This window comes from Bison bison, unplaced genomic scaffold, assembly GCF_000754665.1.
Source record: "Bison bison bison isolate TAMUID 2011002044 unplaced genomic scaffold, Bison_UMD1.0 scf7180017864271, whole genome shotgun sequence".
NCBI lineage: Eukaryota > Metazoa > Chordata > Mammalia > Artiodactyla > Bovidae > Bison > Bison bison.
Window position 1 is genome coordinate 2,521,834 of NW_011494843.1, and position 25,787 is coordinate 2,547,620.

The 25,787-nt window shown below is 35.8% G+C and overlaps 1 protein-coding gene across 1 annotated transcript in view; it reads left to right on the top strand.

Annotated features, from left to right (window-relative positions):
- The window catches only part of ANKRD13C (ankyrin repeat domain 13C), a 94,037-nt gene that overhangs the window by 41,592 nt on the left and 26,658 nt on the right, over positions 1-25,787 (top strand). Inside the window, exons 4-8 of the mRNA XM_010848757.1 lie at positions 4,288-4,373; positions 5,538-5,583; positions 10,891-10,957; positions 16,217-16,361; positions 23,839-23,970. Of these exons, the coding sequence (XP_010847059.1) occupies positions 4,288-4,373; positions 5,538-5,583; positions 10,891-10,957; positions 16,217-16,361; positions 23,839-23,970 (476 nt within the window). The remainder of the gene's footprint in view (positions 1-4,287; positions 4,374-5,537; positions 5,584-10,890; positions 10,958-16,216; positions 16,362-23,838; positions 23,971-25,787) is intronic.

Sequence of the window (25,787 nt, forward strand, 5' to 3'; positions counted from 1 at the left end):
CCATGATCTTCGTTTTCTGAATGTTGAGCTTTAAGCCAACTTTTTCACTCTCCACTTTCACTTTCATCAAGAGGCTTTTGAGTTCCTCTTCACTTTCTGCCATAAGGGTGGTGTCATCTGCATATCTGAGGTTATTGATATTTCTCCCGGCAATCTTGATTCCAGCTTGTGTTTCTTCCAGCCCAGCGTTCTCATGATGTACTCTGCATATAAGTTAAATAAACAGGGTGACAATATACAGCCTTGATGTACTCTTTTTCCTATTTGGAACCAGTCAGTTGTTCCATGTCCAGTTCTAACTGTTGCTTCCTGACCTGCATAAAAATTTCACAAGAGGCAGATCAGGTGGTCTGGTATTCCCATCTCTTTCAGAATTTTCCACAGTTTATTGTGATCCACACAGTCAAAGGCTTTGGCATAGTCAATAAAGCAGAAATAGTTGTTTTTCTGGAACTCTCTTGCTTTTTCCATGATCCAGTCGATGTTGGCAATTTGATCACTGGTTCTTCTGCCTTTTCTAAAACCAGCTTGAACATCAGGAAGTTCACTGTTGACATATTGCTGAAGCCTGGCTTGGAGAATTTTGAGCATTACTTTACTAGCATGTGAGATGAGTGCAATTGTGCAGTAGTTTGAGCACTCTTTGGCATTGCCTTTCTTTGGGATTGGAATGAAAACTGACCTCTTCCAGTCCTGTGGCCGATGCTGAGTTTTCCACATTTGCTGGCATATTGAGTACAGCACTTTCACAGCATCATCTTTCAGGATTTGGAATAGTTCAACTGGAATTCCATGACCTCCACTAGCTTTGTTCGTAGTGATGCTTTCTAAGGCCCACTTGACTTCACGTTTCAGGATGTCTGGCTCTAGGTGAGTGATCACACCATCGTGATTATCTGGGTCGTGAAGATCTTTTTTGTACAGTTCTTCTGTGTAATCTTGCCATGTCTTCTTAATATTTTCTGCTTCTGTTAGGTCCATACCATTTCTGTCCTTTATCGAGCTCATCTTTGCATGAAATGTTCCTTTGGTATCTCTGATTTTCTTGAAGAGATCCCTAGTCTTTCCCATTCTGTTGTTTTCCTCTATTTCTTTGCATTGATCGCTGAAGAAGGCGTTCTTATCTCTTCTTGCTATTCTTTGGAACTCTGCATTCACATGCTTATATCTTTCCTTTTTTCCTTTGCTTTTTGCTTCTCTTCTTTTCACAGCTATTTGTAAGGCCTCCCCAGACAGCCATTTTGTTTTTTTGCATTTCTTTTCTATGGGAATGGTCTTGATCCCTGTCTCTGTACAATGTCATGAACCTCATTCCATAGTTCATCAGGTACTCTATCTGTCAGATCTAGGCCCTTAAATCTATTTCTCACTTCCACTGTATAATCATAAGGGATTTGATTTAGGTCATACCTGAATGGTCTAGTGGTTTTCCCTACTTTCTTCAATTTAAGTCTGAATTTGGCAATAAGGAGTTCATGGTCTGTGCCACAGTCAGCCCCTGGTCTTGTTTTTGCTGACTGTATAGAGCTTCTCCATCTTTGGCTGCAAAGGATATAATCAGTCTGATTTCGGTGTTGACCATCTGGTGATGTCCATGTGTAGAGTCTTCTCTTGTGTTGTTGGAAGAGGGTGTTTGTTATGACCAGTGCATTTTCTTGGCAAAACTCTGTCAGTCTTTGCCCTGCTTCATTCCGTATTCCAAAGCCAAATTTGCCTGTTACTCCATGTGTTTCTTGACATTCCAGTCTCCTATAATGAAAAGGACATCTTTTTTGGGTGTTAGTTCTAAAAGGTCTTGTAGGTCTTCATAGAACCGTTCAGCTTCAACTTCTTCAGCGTTACTGGTTGGGGCATAGACTTGGATTACTGTGATATTGAATGGTTTGCCTTGGAAACGAACAGAGATCATTCTGTCGTTTTTGAGATTGCATCCAAGTACTGCATTTTGGACTCTTTTGTTGACCATCATGGCCACTCCTTTTCTTCTGAGGGATTTCTGCCTGCAGTAGTAGATAAAATGGTCATCTGAGTTAAATTGACTCCTCCATATATGCTAATAATTTTATCTGATTGTGTTCTGAGTGTGTCTATAAGTTGATGTTATATTTTAATGTGAAATCTCATAGAACAGGAATCTTTTTGCACACATCACTATGTTATATGTAGTTGCTGTCACTACATTTTTAATAATATTTGGTGATTTAAATAATTTTCTATGTATTGAAGATCTTCAGTCAGTTATATTTAGTTGATGGAAACCATATGGTTTCTGCTTTTAATTAAGATGCCTTTTCTTTTTAGGAAATTAATTATTTTTGTTCTTTATGTGAACGGCAGTCTTTTTTAATCTGAAGTAAAGGTAGATTGAATAAACATTTATTAAACTATTTGCATTTATAGTGGAGAAGAATTATAGAAAGAATTCTATACTTAGATAATATAGTTTTGGTATTAAATTATAACAAACATGAAGGTTAGTTGGAGTCATATAAATTTGAATCTTTAAAGAATCCTAATTTATCTAGGTAATTGGTCCTTAGACTATTTGGATTTTATAGACCAGAAAAGAATTTTATTTGAGGATTGAATGTAGGTAGCTGAAGTTTTCATTTTAGCATCAGTTTAGTTCACTCACTCAGTCATGTCCAACATTTTGTGACCTCATGAACCACAGCATGCCAGGCCTACCTATCCATCACCAACTCCTGAAGTTTACCCAAACCCATGTCCATTGAGTCAGTGATGCCATCCAACCATCTCATCCTCTGTCATCCCCTTCTCCTCCTGCCCTCAATCTTTCCCAGCGTCAGGGTCTTTTCAAATGAGTCAGCTCTTCGCCATTAGGTGGCCAAAGTATTGGAGTTTCAGCTTCAACATCAGTCCTTCCAGTGAACACCCAGGACTGATCTCCTTTAGGATAGACTGGTTGGATCTCCTTGCAGTCCAAGGGCCTCTCAGAGAGTCTTCTCCAACACCATAGTTCAAAAGCATCAATTCTTCAGTCCTCAGCTTTCTTTATAGTCCAACTCTCACATCCATACATGACTACTGGAAAAACCATAGCGTTGACTAGACGGAACTTTGTCAACAAAGTAATGTCTCTGCTTTCTAATATGCTGTCTAGGTTGTTCATAACTTTCCTTCCAAGGAGTAAGTGTCTTTTAATTTCATGGCTGCAATCATCATCTGCAGTTATTTTGGAGCCCCCCAAAATAAAGTCAGCCACTATTCCCACTGTTTCCCCATCTATTTCCCATGAAGTGATGGGACCTGCTGCCATGATCTTCGTTTTCTGAATGTTGAGCTTTAAGCCAACTTTTTCACTCCCTTTCACCATGTATTGATATATACATTCTCCACCCCACTAATACATTTTTTATCTTACTTTATTCAAAGCTAATATTTTCTCTTATTTCAGTAAATGTGAGAGATTGATTGAGTTTGCTGGTATATTTTAGACCTTCATTCTAATAAACAAAACTTCTATTTACCTAATTGCAGGCACAGTAGTAAGCAGTTTATATTGAGCCTCTATAGTAACTCTTTGTAGTAGATTTTACTTGAGATTTACTATAGATTTTAATGTAGAGTTATTTTTACTTGACAAATGAAAAAAAGAAAATGAAGTTTAGGAAAATTAATTAAGTGTTCCATATTGACACAGCTAATAAGTAGTAAAGCTGTGGTTTGGACTTAAGCGATTTGTCTTAATATCTGTTAACTATTGAGAAGACACTGTGGAGGGTTTCAGGGTTTTTTTTTAAGAGTCTGAAGTTCTTTTTACAGATAGAATAGGATTTGTTTTAGTATTTTTTATGCTATGTTGGTAGTATGTGAGAGAAAGTACAGTCTCAAGTAAAAGAAGAACAGATGCAACTGATAACATTTTGTAGATAATTACATTAAAAAAAATACCTAGTATGATTTTTGAGATTTCCTGTCTTTGAGATCATCATTTAGACAACTGTTAACAACAGGACACTGCATCATCTGACTGCAGTTGGTAATCTTGACTCAGTCAGATGAAGCCTTACTGATGATTAAAAACCACCAAAGCTAGTATGACTGTAGCTTGATGTTGAGGTATCTCCTTTCAGGTTTTCTTGAGGATCATAACAGCTTTGCCAAAGGTATTTTCTAACATATTCACAATATCTGTATTATTTCTGTGTGTAATAAGCCAGTGGTGTTTCTTAGCATGGTGACATTTTTTTTTAGATATAATTAGCAGTCTAACCTGGTAAAATTCATTTTAAATTAAAAATTTTTTTAAAATTTAAATTTTAGTTACAGCTCTTTTAAGGAAGCTTAAGCAGCAATCCAGGGAAAGTGTTGAAGAAAAACGACCTCGATTATTAAAAGCCCTGAAAGAGGTAAGCTCAATTTCTTGACTGATTTTGTATCTAAACTGTAATTGAAAGTGTACTTTTATGCATTTTAAAAATGCAGTTTAATTTTTTGCTAATTATTAAGGGTCAAGAAATAGTAAAAATCCTGCTTTAATTAAGCAATAATGACATTAAAAAATACTGATTATAGTGTGTAATCTTATGGGAAGCATTATTTGCTTTGAACTTAGAAGGTAGATAAAGAATTATTGCTCTCAATAAATTAGGTAACAGCTCTAAGAAAAAAGAAGGTAAGTGATAATTAATCGAAGTAATTTTCCTTTGTTCTTTGGATTCAAAAGTTTTCTATGAGCAGAAGCTGCTACTGCTAGTAGGGCTAGTTTGCATTTTCTGTTTGTAACAAAACTGTTTATCTATCCTACTTCATGATGGTACAGCTGGGTGTAGTGGTACAGACAGGGAGAGAGGTTTGTTTTCTGTTATTTTTTTCTCTTTATTTTGGATGCCTGAAAAAGCTGTGGGAGAAAGACCTATGAGTATGTCTTCTTTTAGGTATGCTATTTTTTGAAATCTCAAGGGATAAAATTTTTTGAGACTATTTGATTAATAGTTCCTTGAACAGTTATAGTTTTTGTTGTTTAACTTCTAATTTAAGAAATAAAAACATTGTCTATAGATAATATGATGACAGATTATTTCAGATTTCAAAAACTTGTGTTATCACTTTATGGAAAAAAGTTTCTGTTGCAGTGAATGATTTTATTAGATCATTATGAGCCTACACAATAATCATTTTGGAAGTTTTTTTTTATAACACTTCTAAAGTTATTAACTATTTTCACAATACTACTCATTTTGTTTTGGTTACACTGAGAAGTAGAATATTTATTGATGCAAATTTAAATGCCTATCAGTTTTATGTGATTAAAACGTTCTTGTAAAATCTAAAGCAGTATGTATTTTCCTTTGTGGATAAGTGTAGTAATGTCTGCTATTGTAATATTATTTTAAGTAATAAGCATATATATATATTTTGGTTCTTTCTCCAACCCCATAATTGAAATTATTTCCTATTTCTGTCTATAGATCTTTAATGATAACAGATTTTTTTAAAGCAAAATGTTAAGCAGGTATAAGAGCTGTTAACTAAGGTATGCATTTACTAATTATACATATTTCATTTCTCAGCTAGGTGACTTTTATCTCGAACTTCACTGGGATTTTCAAAGCTGGGGTAAGAATGTGCTATGTTTTACTGTAAAATATGTAGGTATGCAAAAATGCAAGTGTAAAAATAACTATTAAATAGAAATGTTAAAATAACCAATACTTGCTGTAAGGAAATTTAAATATTTTTCATCATGTTGAATATAATGGTTATAAAGCCCTGTGTGTGTGTGAGTTGCTCAGTTCTGTCCGACTCTTTGAGACCCCATGGTCTGTAGCTTGCTAGGCTCCACCGTCCATGGAATTCTCCAGGCAAGAATACTGGAGTGGGTTGCTATTCCCTTCTCCAGTCAGTGGATCTTCCCAACCCAGGGATTGAACCCAGGTCTCCCACAGTGCAGGCAGATTGTTTACCGTCTGAGCCATCTGGGAAGCCCATAAAGCCCTATAGTAATATTTAATTATCCCAACATGATTAGTAACTTCCATAATTATTTTTTTAAGATAAAAAATTGTCTTATTTAAAAACAAAATGCTGGTTAAAATATAATAATTTAGTGTAAGGAATTTTCAGAGAGAAGAGAAGAATAACTATGGGATTATTAGGTTACTGAATTTAGGGAAATTCGACATATAGTATTTAGATACCTAAATGTGAAGAATTTGGTTAATATTAATTGATTTTGTATATTTTGTCATCTGTCAATCACTTTCACTGCTTTTATTGCCACTGTCTTAACACACTGTTTGGTTGCACACCATTCCACTTATTTATAAAAGATGTTAATTCCTAGATACTTTACAGTCATTTTTGATTTACCTCAGTAAGGTAAGTTTTCTCTCTTCCTCATTTTAAACATGAGTCTACTTAGGAAACTTTTGTGTCCAAATAGGAAGTTTGATCCTAGTGACCTATACTTTACTAAATAAATAACTATCCAAACAACTGACTTTTGGGTTAAACATTTTTTAATGTAATCTATATATAAATTGGATATAGTGTGCTTATGTGTTTTTTAAAAGCATCTTAATTAATCTTTATGGTATAAACATTTGAATGCTTATTATCACCAAAATAATCATAAAGATAAATCATAAAATAATCATAACAATAAATCAGATATTGACAGAGACCACTCTAGAGATGACTATTAATGTTTCATATGAGTATTTTCAACTCTCTTCAATGCTTATGAACATGTGTTTGTACACACATATAAATATAAATTTATATGTGTATATATAGCCTCAGCATTAGTTTTTTAAATGAAATCATACAATTATTATGCATTTTGTCATTTTTACTTAATCTATCATAAATATCTTACATTTTAGTTCATGAAGAAGTACTTCCTTTTTAAAAAAAACAGTATAATACTTTATGAGATGGGTGATTAAGATGTTTCTGGTTTGTTTAATCTCTAAATAAGAAATTTAATCCCTAAATATAATCAGTTACAACTTTAGATCATGAGGCTAGTTTTGGCTCCATCAAAAATCACACCTGCGGGAGTTCCCTGGTGGTCTAGTGGTTAGGGTTCTGGGCTTTCATTCCTGTTGTAGGTGTTGTTGTTTAGTCACTAAGTCCCATCTGACTCTCTTTGTGATCTCATGGACTATAGTCCACTAGGATCCTCTGTCCATGGATTTCTCCAGGCAAGAATACTGGAGTGGGTTGCCATTTCCTTTTCCAGGGGATCTTCCTGACCTAGAGGTCGAACTCTGTTTCCGGCATTGTAAGTGGACTCTTTACCACTGACTCTGGCCCAGGTTCAATCCCTTGTGGAGAACTGAGATCCCATGAGTGCCGTGGTGTGGCCAAAAAAACTCACCCAAGATTTTCTTAACTCTGATAATGCTTTATGCGCTATCATTTAGAAGTACCAGTGTCCTAGAATACCAAAAGAAAAAGAGATGTAATAGCATTGTGTAATAAAAGAGCTCCAAGTTAGATTGGTCTAAAGTCTGGATACTATTTTTTTCACTGTTTTTTTTTCTATCTATAAAGACCCCAGTCATTCTTGGTGATCCTTGAGTATACTGGCTCTTTAATTGACTGTTTGAGTAACTGTTGTTTTGAATTCTAAAATTGTAACTTTATCTTGCTGAGCAAAATATTCTAAAATATTTTAAAACTGACATTTCAATTACATGAACAAATTGAAATGGATATAATTACTCCTGAAATTGCGCATATTATCTGTAGTTGTAAACACATTGTAACTGTTGCATAATCAAGTTTATTATGTAACCACTGAGGTACTGTTTAAAGTATTGCTTCTGGGACTTCCTTGGTGGTCCAGTGGTTAAGACTCTGAGCTGGGGGCACTGGGTTCAGTCCCTGATTGGAGAACAGAGATCCCACATGACAAGGGCAAAATATAATAACAATTCTTTTTGAAAAAATGTATTGCTTCTCTGAGAACTTGACTTTGACACAAGAAAGTTAGCACATCTGATTCATTGTTGATAAAGGTTTTTACTGATTTCATGTCACATTATTAGCACCTGATGGTTGGATGTCATCTATCATTCTAAAAACTAAACTCACTGGCTAGATTTAGTTTATATGCTTTGGATTAAAAAACATTGGATAATCTCTGATATAAGATTTGATTATCAAGCTTTTTCCTAGAGTTTAGGCATGCTTCCTCCCTTGTGAAAGCCCCTGATATAAAAAAAAAAAAAGAAAAAGGCTCCCAGAAATAAGGGCAAGTTAAGAAATACTGAGATCCAGGGGTAAGTTTAGTTTAGTGGTAGCGGAGCACAAAAACTGCACTCTTTCTCCTTCAGTATTTGGCTGAAAATAGCCTCAGACTTGGTTAATAGCAAGTCTGAAGGCAGCTAAATTATTCCAGAGTGAGTTTTTAGGTATAGAAAAGCCTTAAAATGGAATCAGAAGTACTGGCTTCTGTTTGCAATGGAAAGTCACATATTTTTCCTGAGCTTGGGTTTTTTCATTTTAAAAGTGAGAGTAAGAATAAACACCCCACCTATTTTCAAGTCTTTGTTTTGGTGTAGATGAAATGAAATCATGTTTTTGAAGGAAACACTTTAGATGCTGTAAAGTGTTAAATAATTTATAGCATTATAATCACTACAAACTTAACATTATGTGTATGGCATGTTTCAACAGAAAAACTAATAGTTTTTTTCTTTATCTCATAATCTACAGAATATCTGTCCTGTTTTTAGGACTTTTTTTTTTTTTTGCATTTTATAGATGGAAAACATCAGGCCTAAGCTCTTCTTAAAATCAGGGAATAAGTGATAGCAAAGCCAGAATGAAAACTTATTCATTTTTCAGTTCAGTGGATTATACTGCCTTTGGAGTACTGTGTTAGACTCTTTTTTGTGTGTGTGTTAGACTCTTAGATAAAGTTGAAATAACTTAAGATATAGAGAGCCTAATTGTTCAATTTACATGGGGGAAGAAAAAGTCATCACAAAATTGGGAAAATGCAAATTGCTCTATTTTTGGAATGCATTGAAATCTTTTTTTTCATCTATGATATACCTTCTTCTTTTTTTTTTTTAACTTTTACTTTTCAATCTTCAAATTCTTTTTTTCTCTACATTCCCCCTTTCTTCCTTTTCTGATAAGTGGGTATTGGTGTGTGATTCTGAATTTTGCTTTTGTAGTTTACCATACTACATTACAAGATGTAATAAATTTAAATTAAGTTAGAGTGCTGGCTTATTGTAATCATCTTTTTCTTACGATATCAAATATGTAAGAACAGAAAAAGTAGATCTCAATTAATAAGTAAGAAAGAGGAGCTTTGATCATTTATATAGATTTATGCCATTATTGGAGAAGGAAATGGCAACCCACTCTAGTATTCCTACCTGGAGAATCCCATGGACAGAGAAGCCTGGCAGGCTACAGTCCATGGGGTCGTAGAGTTGGACACGACTGAGCGACTTAGCACGTACATGCATATACCGTTATTACTCTTCTTAACTTCTGTTGTTTCATATAAGGAAGAATTTGATTGGAAAATGATTTCTTATGTTCTTTGACCAGGGTAACTTTTAGTTGATACTCCCTCTGGGCTGTAAACTTTTCTTATTTTCATAAAATAAAAAGTCTAGAAAACTGTCTTTAATGATGTAATCATTTTAGATTGAATAACCTCTAAAGAATTAAAAAACTTTTAATGTTAATTAGAAAATATTTAAAAATTTAGAAAACTTTTGAAAAAGTTAACTAAAAACCTAGCCTTTAGTTTTCTCTAGGGTCTTTTCTTTCTAACCAGGTTGATTTTTATCACCCATTTTTAAAACACTCGAGTTTTATAAAATGTACGTGTAATACATCTTACACAGATAAACACACACACATACATACACCTGTACATGTGATGAGATCTTTAATTTCAAGAATTTTGAGTTTCACATTCTTTTCTTTTTTTGGTATATGGTAGTTTAATTATTTAGCCTGTTATGTAGATTTATTTGTCTATAGAATAACTCATCTTTCTTCAAAATATAGCAGATAATGAATAATAAAAAACTATAAGAATATAGCTTAAGATATGAATGTGAGCAACACTGGAATGTAGAAATGTATAAGTCAATAGTATGATTGCATTTTAAGAATTTTAAAACTAATGTACATTGAGCTTATTGAATAATCAATATATTTAGGATTCAAACTCAAATTCAACTAGCTCTAAAAATGTATTTTTTATTACACATATTACTTTTCTGGTATTTTATGCAGTTATATATAAAGAATTAGATGGGATCCAGGTTTGTCTGGTGACCCCTTCAGGAGGGTTTAATTACCAAAAGGCCTTGTTTTCTCACTAACAGTAGCATCTTGCAATATGTACCAAGAATGGCATTGCATCAGTTCTGATACTCTTATTTGTATTTGGTGGTGGGTAGTGGTGATGGTAATTACAATTAAATCCGAGAAGGCAATGGCACCCCACTCCAGTACTCTTGCCTAGAAAATTCCATGGACGGAGGAGCCTGGTAGGCTGCAGTCCATGGGGTTGCTAAGAGTCGGACATGACTGAGCGACTTCACTTTCACTTTTCACTTTCATGCATTGGAGAAGGAAATGGCAGCGCACTCCAGTGTTCTTGCCTGGAGAATCCTAGGGACGGGGGAGCCTTGTGGGCTGCCATCTATGGGGTCGCACAGAGTCGGACACGACTGAAGTGACTTAGCAGCAGTAGATATTTGAAGTTGCTCAAAATTGCTTTGTGTATTATTTTTCAGTGGAAAAATACTATTTTAAAGGAAATTATGACAACTTTTATAAAATGGTAAAATGTTACAGTACTGTTCTTCTAATTAAAAAATTTATAATGTCTCAGAACTTTGGGTGGTTATTTTTCACCTTTTCTTTTTACAAATACAGTGCCTTTACTTTCCCGAATTCTGCCTTCTGATGCATGTAAAATATACAAGCAAGGTATCAATATCAGGTAAGGTGATTTGATTTTTCTCTGAGTAACAGATAACTGAGATTTAGAGGAAGCTTTTCTTTCTGTAGTAAAAGCTTATACATGGATGTAGTATTTTATAACTTAAACATGTCTTAATATATTCACAATGTTTTTTCTCCTTTGAGGTACTAGAGATAAGAAACCAAAGGCATAAAATCTTGACTAAAACAAAGGTATTATTGTTCAACTACATACTATCTAGAATGCAAGTAGAATGAAGATCATGATACAATACCAAGAAGATTTAGGATGGTCATGCCCCTCTTCCTAGCTTTTTAGGGAATAAGGAACACATAAGGAGGACCCAACTCTTGTCCTTTTTTACTGCATCCCTTTCCTACTGTTCCCTCCCCTGTCTACCCACCCATGCTTCTAGCCATTCATCTATCCACTCTAGTGAATATTTTTTAAGGCTAATTTTAATTTTCTTCTGTTTTCTTTTTAATTGATTGATATTTGGATCTCATGAAGAATCTATTTATTTTACTCATTTCAGAATTCTATCATTATTTCTTTATACTAATATAGGTATATTTATAAATGATCACTTCTTTGGTACTCAGCCTTCTTTATGGTCCAACTCTCACATCTGTGCATGACTACTAGAAAAACCGTAGCTTTGAGTAGATGGACCTGTGTTAACAAAGTGATATCTCTGCTTTTTAATACACTAAGTTTGCCATAGCTTTCCTCCAAGGAGCAAATGTCTTTTAATTTCATGGCTTCAGTCACGATCTGCAGTAATTTTGAAGCCCAAGAGAATAAAATCTGTTACTGCTTCCATTTTTTCCCCTTATGTTTGCCTTGAAGTGATGGGATGACCACATGGCAAGATCTTAGTTTTTTTTTTTAATGTTGAGAGTCCCTTGAATAGCAAGGAGATCAAACCAGTCAATCCTAAAGGAAATCAGCCCTGAACATTCGTTGGAAGGACTGATTCTGAAGTTGAAGCTCCAATACTTTGTACCTGATGCAAAGAGCTGAGTCATTGGAAAAGACCCTCATGCTCGGAAAGATTGAAGGCAAAAGGAGAAGTGGGTGGCAGAGGATGAGGTGGTTAGTTAGTATCACTGATGGAATGGACATGAAGTGGAGCAAATTCTGGGAGATAGTGGAGGACAGAGGTGTCTTGTGTGCTGCAGTCTGTGGTGTTGCAGAGTTGGACACAACTTAGCATTGAACAACAAATTATATAAATGATACCTATTTAAGCTATTTAGAATGCTAGTGAATATGCCAACTGTTTTTTTAACTGGCCGTACTGTGCGGCTTATGGGATTTTAGTTCCCCAACCAGGGATCAAACTTGGGCCCTGAGCAGTAAGAGTGTAGAGCCTAACCACTAGACTGCCAGGAAGTGTATTCATATTTGTACATTTATATATGTATACATATAATTTATATGCCTATGTTTATAAAAATTCACAATATTAATTTGAGTATTGTCTAGAACTAGAGATGTCTTAAAAAGTTATATAAACTCTTCATTTTATAGATTAGAAAGTTCAGAAAGGTGAAGTGATTTTTATGAGCATATTACAAATTAATGCTGAGCCAGGACCTCTCTGACTTACTGTCTTCTTATCATGTGACTTCTTATCATGTCACAAGACAGAAATTTAAAGAAAATCAACTGTTTATGAGATTAATTATTAAGTATGATGAATTATAATGAAGAGATAACCTTTAGTTGGAAGTAAGTTCTAGGATAATTATTCTCAAACAAAATTCTCTTGGTTTAGGTAGAGTTTTCTGTGTTTTTGTTTTTTAAAAATAACCTCCTCAGATCTTGCTCATCATGAACGTTCTCATGCACATTCAATTCATGGTTATTACAGAAACCTTGGAAAACACAGTAAAGTATGGGTGAAAAACTATGAAAGGATTTGTTAATGATGTAGATTTAATTCAGTATTCTATTGTTAGCAATATATTATGAATTTCAAAAAATTATTCATCAGTTAAAAAATTTTTAATATGGGTACTTGCCAAAGTTAGTAGATAACTTGGGAGAATAGTATTGTCTTCCATGTGCTGTGTTAAAGGTTAGTTTTAGTTCTGTTTGATTCTTAAATTTAGAAGAAAAGGAGCTTCTTTCTTTTAAAAAATTATTTCACATTTATATATACCTTTTAAAAGTAAATGACATGATACATATTACATAATAAATATAGATGATAAAAAAACCCCACAAAATGGCTAAGATAGATGTATGACAATAAGAGAGAATAATTGTGTCAAAGAATGTAGCTTAAGGGGAGCTACTGTAATTTAGTAAGACACTGAAACCTGGGGCTTACTAGCAGGAAAGCTCTTTACTAAGGTTGAAGGAGTGATGGGTTCAAAATGCTGGTTATCAAAGTTAACTAGAGTAATGGAGAAGCTGCATTTTAGAATGTATGGTAAAGGTTTTTTTGCATAGATGAAGAATTAAAAGAAAAACCAGTTTGTTAACATTAAATAAAAACTTGCACAGTTAAATGTCATGAGATAATTAGTTCTTTTAAACATCACTTCAAATGACTTTTACTTGTATCTCATGATAGCAGTGTGATTTATTTAAAGTATGGGAATTCCCTGGTGGTCAAGTAGTTAGGATTCCCATGCTTTCACTACCAAGGTCACAGATTCCATCTCTGGTTGGGGAACTAAAATCCTGCAAGCTGTGTGGGCAAAAATCAACACAGTATCATCTTTGGTATCTAGGAGAAATTAATATTTTAGTAGAAATAGTAATATGAACAACTTTATTGTTGAGAATACTAATAGATATTTTCACTACTAATAATTTTGAGGTAATATATAACCGTTGACCTAAATAATCTTTGCAAACTGTCTCATTTGAGCTCTTCCTATCTCAAGGATAGGCCCTATTTTCTTTTCACTGTTACTTGGGTAGTTATCAAGTTTTTATCTGTAAAAGAACATTTTCTATTTGAATCTTTGCATTTGTATAAAGAACTTTGTGTCCTTCATGGTGAATTACATGGTAAAAATTAGAAGTATTTAGGCTCATTAAGCTGAAAGCCAAGGACCAGTTGATACATTAAAATATCACCATGATATAAATTATATCATTATGAGGCATGTTTGATACAGCTTACTATGCCATCTAATATGTCTAATATATAAGTTGTATTAGTCTTTCAGTTGCAAATTATGAAAACACATATAAAATAAAAATTGACAATGACTGGTCTTAGGTGTGGCTAGATTGAAGGGCTCAAATGTCGCCAATGTCAGTCTGTCTTTGTCTCTCTGTGCATCTCTCCTCTCACCCCCACCCCTTGCAGCCCACTACTATTCTCCCCCAGGATGGGCAAGAAGGGAGTGGAGGCAAAAGACTATTCTGGCCCATGTCTTCTTTTTTTGAGGAGTATAGAGTTCCCTGGTAGCTGAACCGTGGAGTCCAAATAGGCCACTCATATAAAATGATCTGTCCCCTTTTTGAGACTTCATTAGACCACATTAGCCCACATTAGAGGTAGGAGATAAGCCCCTTTTATTGGCATCGTTTTCTCTTGTGCCACATATACAAGCAACAACAGAATATGTTTAGTAGTACAAGCACCAACAGTGCAGTAGCAGGCCACTGTAAGTGGACCAGGGGCAAGAATTCAACCATAAAGCAGCAAGTCAAGTTCACTCCTACAGGAGCTGGTGCCTTGCTATTTTTTTAGGACTTCTTATTTGACTCTGAGGGCTGTATGTATTTTACATGGCTCAGAAAAGAGCTTCTTATACATAGGTTAATCATACTTCCCTATTCATCTCTGTTGTCCTAGTAAAATTATTAATAGTGTCACCTTCACTTTTAAAAGTTACTAGTTTGGGTGTTAAATTATATGTAACCTTGGTTACTCTCTTGATGCAGCATGTGAAATATGTTCCATTTTTCAGCTTTTCCTATGAAGGGAAACTAGTAATGCCCACTCATTTGCCTTGTCTATGGTGAGAACGGAAAATCCTACAAAGTAATGAGTTCTTATATTGTGTTAGAAACTCAGTAGCCAGGGTGGACCTCTCACAAAGACTTAAAGAAATGTTCTTTTGGGTGTGATCAGCATTTCTTAACAGCTGTGTGAACCTATTTCTTAACTTAAGGACTGTGTTTTGAGCAGCCAGTCAGGTCCTGCTATGATGATCTGGAGACTACAAAGCCTTGGGCAAGATTGAAGCACATCAGGATACTTATAAAGTTTTCCACTCCATTATTCTCTCTAATTTCACCAAGTAGTGATTTATAGAATTTATTTGAGACCAACCCATTGGGTCGACCATGTCAGGTCTTGGTTACAGTGAACACAACAAACATACAGGTGTTTGAGTACATGAATATTTGCCATAGGAAAGATCCATAATGTTTCGGGCTGTGGAGATGTTAGAAAAGAAAACGTTGGGAAAGAGAATGCTAATCTGAATCTGAGAAGTCAAGCAAAAAGGCCAAGAATTTGGAGTAAATTAAATGCTTTATTGAGTTGAAGGATGAAGCAAGGTTTAATACTGTATGATTAAGCATCAGCCTCGATGCAGCTCACAAGGACAAGACTGTGGACACACAGCCCTTAATCTAAGAATGTGGTCTGTGCATTGCTATACTCTTCAGGTATACAGCAGACCTTTGAACAACACTGGTTTGAACTACTTGGGCCTTCTTACACACAGATCTTTTTTCAATAAATACATATTATAGTATTACATGATCCAAGGTTGGTTGAACCTGAGAGCGTGGAAATGTACATATGGAGGGCCAACTGTAAAGTTACATATGGAGGGGATGGGAGTCAGTGTTCCAGACCCCTGTGGTTAAGGGTCAGCTGTACTCTGCTGAGCTAGCAACTTTGTCTTAAAGGGATCAAAAGATGTTAGACGGGTTTGCTTTCCTTTTCTGCCCTTCTTCCTTGAGGTAAATTTTATGGAGTAGCTATGGTAAGGGAAATAGAATGGGGTACAGGTTGAGAAATGCATCAGCAATGGGAAAACAACCTTTCTCCTGCTGGATTAATGAAGTTATATATTCAGGAAAATGAAATATAGGTAAAATTGAATATATATTTAAATATTCTTTTGGTGTTTTTTAATGAGATATTTTAAATTTAGCTCTTATATATAAGTTTGGCTTTGAAATATGGTATTAGCCTTTTGGTTTGAGTTCAGAAGGAACAAAGCTTATTTCATTAATATGAAGTTTTATTGAGATTTTATTTGTCAGAATTTCTCATCTGTCCATCTTTCACAGGCTTGACACTACTCTCATAGACTTTACTGACATGAAGTGCCAACGAGGGGATTTAAGCTTCATTTTCAATGGGGATGCGGCACCCTCTGAATCTTTTGTAGTATTAGACAATGAACAAAAAGTTTATCAGCGAATACACCATGAGGTGAGCATGTTGAGCAAATTCCTGTAAATGGGTTTAAAAAAAAAGTCTGTGTATGCAGCCAAGCCTCAGTGTAATTGTTTTGAAAGGCATAAGACATAATTGAAATGGTTTATTCCTAAAGTTTCCATTTTCTTACCTCTAGTTTTTTAAAAAAAATTTTATCATCTTTTCTTTATCCTGACTAAACTATTGAGTCTGTTTGCTCATAATTCACTGATAATGTCCTGGTTAAATAAACTCTGAATTCTTGTAGTTCTCATTTATTGAACTTGTTCTGGCCCTACTTTATTTTAGGGTTGTGAACCATCTCTGTTTCTGTAATATGAGCACCTCTTTTGGTTTTTTGTCTGTACTCTTTTACTTTTGCTAACTCTTTGGCTACCTTTCTTTTCTCTTTCTTTTCACTCTTAAAATGTAAAATTATATTCCTTCAAAACACCGTATCTCCATATTGGTTTTGTCTCTACAACCACCTTTGAAAAACCATGTGCACCATTATCTTGATCCATTGTTCCCTGAAAGCTCCTTGCCCTGCTATAAACCAAAGAAACAGCTTTTATAGTATCTATATATATCATTGATAGCACTACAGATGTTCTTAGATCAACATTTTGTTTTATCACTGTTGCTTTTATTTTGTTTTTATTTTTATTTTATGCAGGCACACATAGTTGATAACAGCAAGATTCTTTTTTTTTTTTTCAGAGCAAGATTCTTAAACAGCATATTGATATGATCAAAAAGTAATTTAAATGAATTAATTTTACATAGTTCTTTGACTTTTCCTCCTTCCCTCTCTTCCTTCCTTAAACATTTATCAAGGACCTAATAAAGTGCGTCTAGACACTGCTAGGTGCTATGTATGAGAGAAGGAAATGGCAACCCACTCCAGTATTCTTCCTGGAGAATCCTGTGGACAGAGGAGCCTGGAGGGCTGCTGTCCATAGGGTTGCACAGAATCAGACACGACTGAAGCAACTTAGCATGCATGCATGGATTGGAGAAGAAAATGGCAACCCACTGCAGTATTCTTGCCTGGAGAATCCCAGGGACAGAGGAGCCTGGTGGGCTGCTGTCTGTGGGGTCGCACAGAGTCCGACACGACTGAAGCAACTTAGCAGCAGGAGCAGAAGCAGGTGCTATGTATAGTGGCATTGTATTAATAGTATACAGTTTGTCCCTTGGTATCTGCTGGGGAATGATTCTAGGAACCTTGAGGTCACCAAAATCCACAGACGCACAAGTAAATAGTTGTGAGCACTATGTAAATGCCTTGTAAATAGTTGACTGGACTTTGTGACAAGTTTAAATTTTGATTTTTGGAACTTTCTGTAATCTTTTCCTCAAATATTTTTCATCCTTGGTTGGTTGTATCTGTAGATGTGGAACCTGCAAATATGGAGGGCCAACTGTATATCAGTTACTATCATATATGAATGCAGAGTTGCAAAGAATAGCAAGGAGAGAGAACGCCTTTCTAAGTGATCAAGGTAAAGAAATAGAGAAAAACAATAGAATGGGAAAGACTAGAGATTTCTTCAAGAAAATGAGAGATACTAAGGGAACATTTAATGCAAAGACGTGTACAATAAAGAACAGAAATGGTATGGACCTAACAGAAGCAGAAGATAGAAGAGGTGGCAAGAATACACAGAAGAACCATACAAAAAAAGACCTTAATGACCAGATAAAATCCACAATGGTGTGATCACTCACCTAGAGCTAGACATCCTGGAGTGTGAAGTCGAGTGGGTATTAAGAGGCATCACTACGAACAGAGCTAGTGGAGGTGATGGAATTCCAGTTGAGCTATTTCAAATCCTAAAAGATGATGCTGTCAAAGTGCTGCGCTCAGCATGCCAGCAAATCTGGAAAACTCAGCAGTGGTCACAGGACTGGAAAAGGTCAGTTTTCATTCCAATCCCAAAGAGTATGTCAAGGCTGTATATTGTCACCCTGCTTATTTAACTTATATGCAGAGTACATCATGCACAGTGCTGTGCTGGATGAAGCACAAGCTGGAATCAAGATTGCCAGGAGAAATATCAATAACCTCAGATATGTAGATGACCACCCTTATGACAGAAAGCAAAGAGGAACTAAAGAGCCTCTGGATGGAAGAGGAGAGTGAAAAGGCTGGCTTAAAACTCGACATTCAGAAAACTAAGATTATGGCATCTGGTTCTATCACGTCATGGCAAATAGATGGGGAAACAGTGGAAACAGTGACTTTATTTTCTTGGGCTCAAAAATCACTGCAGATGGTGATTGCAGCTATGAAATTAAAAGATGCTTGCTGATTGGAAGAAAAGCTGTGACAAACCTAGACAGCATATTAAAAAGCAGAGACATCTCTACGGACAAAGATCCGTCTAGTCAAAGCTATAGTTTTTCCAGTAGTCATATATGGATGTGAGAGTTGGACCATAAAGAAAACTGAACGTCAAAGAATTGATGCTTTTGAAATGTGGTGTTGGAGAAGACTCTTTCTGAGAGTCCCTTGGACAGCAAGGAGATCAAACCACTGAATCCTAAAGGAGATCAATCCTGAATTTTCCTTGGAAGGACTGATGCTGAAGCTGAAGTTCGAATACTTTAGCTACCTGATGTAAAGTGCTGACTCATTTGAAAAGACCCTGATGCTGGGAAAGATTGAAGGCGGGAGGAGAAGGGGACAACAGAGAATGAGATGGTTGGATGTGAGTAAGCTCTGGGAGTTGGTGATGGACAGGGAAGCCTGGCATGCTGCAGTCTATGGGGTTGCAAAGAAATGGACACGACTGAGCGACTGAACTGAACTGAACTGAACTGAAATATTTTGAACCTTCACCAGCAAACAGATTATGACTCGCTGAAGGTTCAGATAATGGCTAGCATTTTTTAGCAATAAAGTATATTGGTATTTTTAAATTAAGGTGTGTACCTTGCTTTTTAAGCATGATGGTATTGCACACTGCACAGACTACAGAATAGTGTATATGATGGTGGTGTCACACTGTTACATTGGAGCATTTGGAAAAGGAAGTAGGATTTGGGGTTTTAGATGCTGTTCATAATGAGTCCATTGCTGGTATCAGTGCACTTGTTTCCACCTTCTCTTTGTATAGATTTCTCTGAAGTGTTTTCTATTAGTAATAACTCAGTTCTTAAAAATTTCATTTCCTTGTGATTTGACTTTGGCCAATAGATGTTCTTTTCCCATGTTTCTGTCTTACTCTCTTTTGTCTCTTCCTTTTTCTCCAGTTCAGTTCAATTCAGTCACTCAGTCGTGTCCGAATCTTTGTGACCCCATGAACTGCAGCATGCCAGGCCTCCCTGTCCATCACAAACTCCCAGAGCCTACCCAAACTCATGTCCATTGAGTCAGTGATGCCACCCAACCATCTTGTCCTCTGTCGTCCCCTTCTCCTCTTGCCTTCAATCTTTCCCAACATCAGGGTCTTTTCAAATGAGTCAGCTGTTCGCATCAGGTGGCCAAAGTATTGGACTTTCAGCTTCAACATCAGTCCTTCCAATGAACAGCCAGGACTGATTTCCTTTAGGATGGACTTGTTGGATCTTGCAGTCCAAGGGACTCTCAAGAGTCTTCTCCAACACCACAGTTCAAAAGCATCAATTTCTTCGGCACTCAGCTTTCTTCACAGTCCAACTCTCACATCCATACATGACTACTGGAAAAACCATACCCTTGACTAGACAGACCTTTGTTGGCAAAGTGATGTCTCTGTTTTTTAATATGCTGTCTAGGTTGGTCATAACTTTCCTTCCAAGGGGTAAGCGTCTTTTAATTTCATGGCTGCAATCACCGTCTGCAGTGATTTTGGAGCCCCAAAAATAAAGTCTGACACTGTTTCCTCATCTATTTCCCATGAAATGATGGGACCAGATGCCATAATCTTCATTTTCTGAATGTTGAGCTTTAAGCCAACTTTTTCACTTTCCTCTTTTACTTGCATCAAGAGGCTCTTTCTCTGCTTACTTCTTGAATATTGATAGGCCCTTGATGTTGTTCTCATTTTTACAAATTGCCAGAATATCCCCACAGCTCTCACTACCTCTTATTAGCTGATAATTCACGAGTATTTATTTCTAACTCAAATCTTCTGAGTGGGGACCTATTTAAATGCCTACTGGGTATCATATGTGTCTCTTAAGTACCTCAAAATTCAGTTTGTTGAAGACTTAACTCATTATTTTCCCTCCAGGTGCCTGTTCTCCCATTTTCTTTCTTTTGGTGATTAACATCATTTTCTGTTCCGTGAGAAAGCTTGGAATTTTTTGGACCTTTTTTCTTGGACTCTCAGGTTTCCTAATTAGAGAACATGTGTGGTTATTCTTGTCTCCCTAATGCGTTATGGGTGCATGCATGCTGAATTGCTTCAGTCTTGTCCGACTCTGTGCGACCGCATGGACAGCAGCCCACCAGGCTCCTCTGTCCATGGGGTTCTCCAGGTGATAATACTGGAGTGGGTTGCCATTTCCCTCTCCAGATGCCTTATAATTATCCCTTTTTTTTTTTATTGATGCTGTTATTGCCATAATTTAGATACTGTTTCAGCTGGAGTGTCACAAATGTCTCATAAATGATCTTCCTGGCCCCCTTCTTGCCTGCTTCTAAATTATCTCACATATTGGAGATAGGTTGAACATTGAAAACAAATTCATGAAACTTGTCTTCCTTAAAGACACTGTAAAAGTTCCCTATTGCCAAGAAGAATGAAATCCAAATTCCTCCTCATGGGATGGTTCCTTCAGGACATGGCTTTTGCTGACTTTCCCATGTTTGCCTTACCTTGTTATCATAGCTACCCTCATGCTGAACTCTTTGCAGTTTTTTCCAGGCTGTTTAGTATTTCATTCCTTTGTTCATGTTGTTTCCACTTCCAGGAATACACTTCTTACACTGTCACCCTGAGGGATACCTATTTAGTGTTGTTGCTTCCTCCCCTCCTGGTTGACCATTCTTTTCTTGATGCTCCACTAAATCTGGTACTGTAGAGCTTCTAGTGCTATTTCCTTTTTTTCTTTTAGTCTATATGGCATTCTTCTTTTTTGTGGGGGCTAAGCTCCTCAAAGGTATGGGGGTCTTTTAGTTGTGTTCTCTGGTACTTAATACAGCATCAGTGCATTCTAAGCCAGAGTTTGCCAAACTCTTTCTGTAAGGGAGAGAGTCAATATTTTAGATATTTAAATGTATTTTTAGGGTCATATGGTCTCTGTCACAGCTACTCACCTCTGCTGTTATTAACGTAAAAGTCACCTTAGACAATATATTAATGAATGAGTGTGGCTGTGTTCTAATAAAATTTTACTTATAAAAACAAGTGGTGCACTGGATTTGACTGCTTTTCATATTCTGCTGACCCTTATTCTAGACTCTCAGAAGTGTACTAAATAATTTGAATTCTTGTGTCTTAAATAACAATAGGATAGCTAACGAGGCAATGGATGAGTTAGAAAGATGATACTAAAAGAGAAGCCAGAGATTAAGGCTAGTGGTGTAAATATTAGCTGATGTATTTAGGGTATATGCGTGTGTATTTTATGTCTAAAAGAATATAGAAAAGCTAGATAGTAAGCAGTAATTCTTAAGGCAGGGAATACTTGTTTTTTTCACCAATATGTATTTATAAGTACTAACTGTTCATTAAGTGTTTGCTGAATGAATGTAATTAATAACAGGTCATTTTCAGTGATGTGGTTAGGAGATAGTGTACAATTTATAGAAGAGTTCTGTATCAAATGTTTTTTGCGGGTTTCCCTCATGGCTCAGTGCTAAAGAATCCGCCTGCCAGTGCAAGAGAGAGACATGGGTGTGATCCTTGGTTCAGAAGATCCCACATGTCAAGAAGCAGCTGCGCCTGTGTGCTCCAGCTATTGAGCCTGCACTCTGAGCCTGTGTTCTGTGATGCGAGAAGCCACGCAATGACACTGTGCTCCACAACTAGAGAGTAGCCCCCTCCCCTACACTAGAGAAGAGCCCGTGCAGCGACAAAGACCCAGCACAGCCAAAAATAAACCCATACGTAAAAGTATATAAAAAAAGTTTCTTTGAAATGGAATGTTTGAAACTTAAAGCAAATTTCTTCATAGGTAGTGTTATATATAGTGTTGTTCCCAAGCTAATACATAAAATCCTAATTTATAACATATTTGCATCATGAGGATTAATAGTTCTATACAATCTATGCCAGCCAAAATTTTGCAGTTGTGTTCAGAATTAGTTTGGGTTACCAGGAATACATTTTCATCTGTTATACAGCCTTAGCATTAATGTCAAGATTTTCCATTCCTCACTTGCAAGGGTGAAGGAAATCTGGGTGAAAGTTTGGTGGTGAGGAATAGAAAATAGGCCTCTTGGGAATCTAGAAATCAGGAAATATGGAAGATAGAGCCTCTAGTTATTGTAAACCCTATGGATGGTTCTCACTCTCCACTAAGGCTCTGGGTTCTTCTTTTTTTCCTCCTTCTCTCGTTTGGATTCTGTGGTCCTAAGTATCAGGGAAACTCTCTTAGCCTGTTAAGAGAATAGAACCTCATTTATTACCTACTCAGTTACTCTTCTTACTTGGTCATTTAGTTATGTTTCTATACATGAAACAAGTGCAAAGCTTTTTCTTTTAAAAAATATTTTTTGATCAATTATTATATGCCAGCACTGGGGAATACATTGAAGCAAGGCTGCTAATTGAGTTTGGAAATCATGGGATGATATTTATGGATTCCTTTTCTTTCTTTGATGAGTATAGAGAAGATCCTATACTCCTTTCCTTTCTTTCCTTCCTGCCCTTCCCTTTCTTCCTTCCACTTAAAACTACTGGGAAAGAAGGGCTCAAATGGTAGCAGTGGGTCTTCAGGTTAAAAAAACTAAAGTAAGATTCATCTGTATTTAAAGAAAACAAAACCTTTGTGTAGGGATTTTGTCTCAGACCTGTCTACTTAATTCTTAAATCTTCTGTAATTATGTACTCTGTATTTATGTAATGTGTAATCTAGTATTATTTCCATTATATATTTCTGTGATGGGGTAAACTATTATTATTTTCATTACAAAGTACATTTTTCATGTGTCCTGTATTTTTAGATTCATAATTAGTTATAATTCTAACTTATTTAGATGAAAGTGAAAGTCACTCAGTCATGTCTGACTCTTTGCAACCCCATGGACTATCCAGTCCATGGAATTCTCTAGGCCAGAATACTGGAGTGGGTAGCCTTTCCCTTCTACAGGGGATCTTCCCAACACAGGGATCCAACCCAGGTCTCCCGCATTGCATATGGATTCTTTACCTGCTGAGCCACAAGGGAAGCCCAACTTATTTAGATATACAAAGTTTAAACTTCTGTAATTGTTTTTAGAATCGGTCCTTTTTGCTTTTTGAAATTTGTAACATTTTAATTGTTGATATTTTCATTTGTGGCACTAATTACCTTTAAAAACTTAGTTTCTTATATCTACCTTTTGCCTCCACCTCAGGAATCAGAGATGGAAACAGAAGAAGAGGTTGACATTTTAATGAGTAGCGATATTTACTCTGCAACCTTATCAACCAAATCAATTTCTTTTACGCGTGCCCAAACTGGATGGCTTTTTCGGGAAGATAAAACAGTATGTGCAAATCGAGATTTTTACACTTTAAAAACTGTTCAGTATTTAATATTGCCAAAATAATGTGATGGAAACACATGTAGAACGAGTAGCTTAATTGTCAAGTCATGTATTCTTTTCTCCTTGAATCCAAATAGGGAATTATAATGGTTGGTTACAGAGTTGGAAGATCATCTTACAGAAGCCAGGAGAGAAAGCTTAGTTCATTTGAATTTTATGTTGAAAAATATTCTTGTTGTCAGTTGCCTTGTTGTTAAATAGGAAACAATGTCTTCACATGGTTCTGTTATATTTCTAATGCTTTTATTTTAAAAAGACCATAAAGAAGCTACACTGTTAAATTCATTTCCCTGAACCTTTTTTCTACTTTTCAACTTTAAAATTATTTACTTACCCATTATCTATTCCTGAGTATTCCATATATTTGACTAAGGCTAAATAAGCTTAAATTTCTACAGTACTTGTTTCATTAAATCTCAGTGGAGGTTTCTCCATTAGTAAATTGTAAATTCTTTCCATAATTCTTATTTCATCTGCTCAAAATATACTCACGCATTTTTTAGTTGGATGTATGAAGAAGCATTTTATAAAATTTTAAAGAATAAATAACATTGGGTAAGGGCCAAGATTTTATGAATTTATCTTTTATTACACACAACAGAAATATATCCTTATTATAAAGACAAAAGTAAATTAGTCAGGGTTCTCTGAGAAACAGAATTAATAGGAGATCTATATCTATCTGTATATGTGTATATATCTATGTGTATACACACACACACACACACACACACACAGAAGGAGAGAAGAGTAAGGAAGAGGTTGATTTACTTTAAGGAATTAGCTTGTGTGAATGTAGGACCTGATAAGTCTGAGATTTGTAGTACAGTCCAGCAGGCTGAAAATTCAGAAAAGAGTTGTATGGTTTTGAGCCTGAAATCTATAGATCAGAATATCAGGCAAGGTTTCTGTGTTGCAGTCTTGAGGCAGAATTGCTTTTCCTTTGGGAAGCCTTAGTCTTTGCTCTTCAGGCCTGCATTTGATTGGAAACAGCCTTTCCACTGTGTGAGGGTAATCTGCTTTACTCCAAGTCTATAGATTTAAATTTCAACCAATCTAAAAAATGCCATCTTGAAATTCCTCAGCAGTCCAGTAATTAGGACATGTTTTCATCACCATGGCCTGGCTTCAGTCCCTTCTTGGAGAACCGAGATCCTGCAAGCTGTGTGGTGCACCCCTCCAAAATCCCATATCGGCTTTGTAGCAACATCTCGACTGGTGGTGTTTGAACAGTTGGGCATCATAGTCTAGCCAAATTGACATAAAATTAACTACCACACAATCTTACATATAAAGCTGAGAAATCCCTCTTGACTACAGCTTATAGTCCCAGAGTCTTTTGCAGAAGATTATCCAGCTGTATATCTTCCTGACTTTTCTTATACTTTATGTACATTGTTGTTCAGTTGCTCAGTCATGTCCAACTCATTGTACATTGATATATATATATAATAATCAATGTATCTCAATGTATATTGATTTATATCTATAATAATATTTAGTTATTGATACAAATATTTATTTTTTCAAAAAGTGTCATTGCATTGTATCTATTATTTTGCAACTCCCCCCTCCACCCAATTTTTAGTATGTCTTAGAATTACTTTATTCTTCTTAGCTACTGCATTGTATTCCATAGTATGGATATGTTGTAATTTATTTACTCAGTCTCTTATTTTTGGATGTTTAGGTGGATACACATTTGTGTCCAGTTTTCTCCCAGTATAAATGATGTTACATTTACCATCCTTTTATAT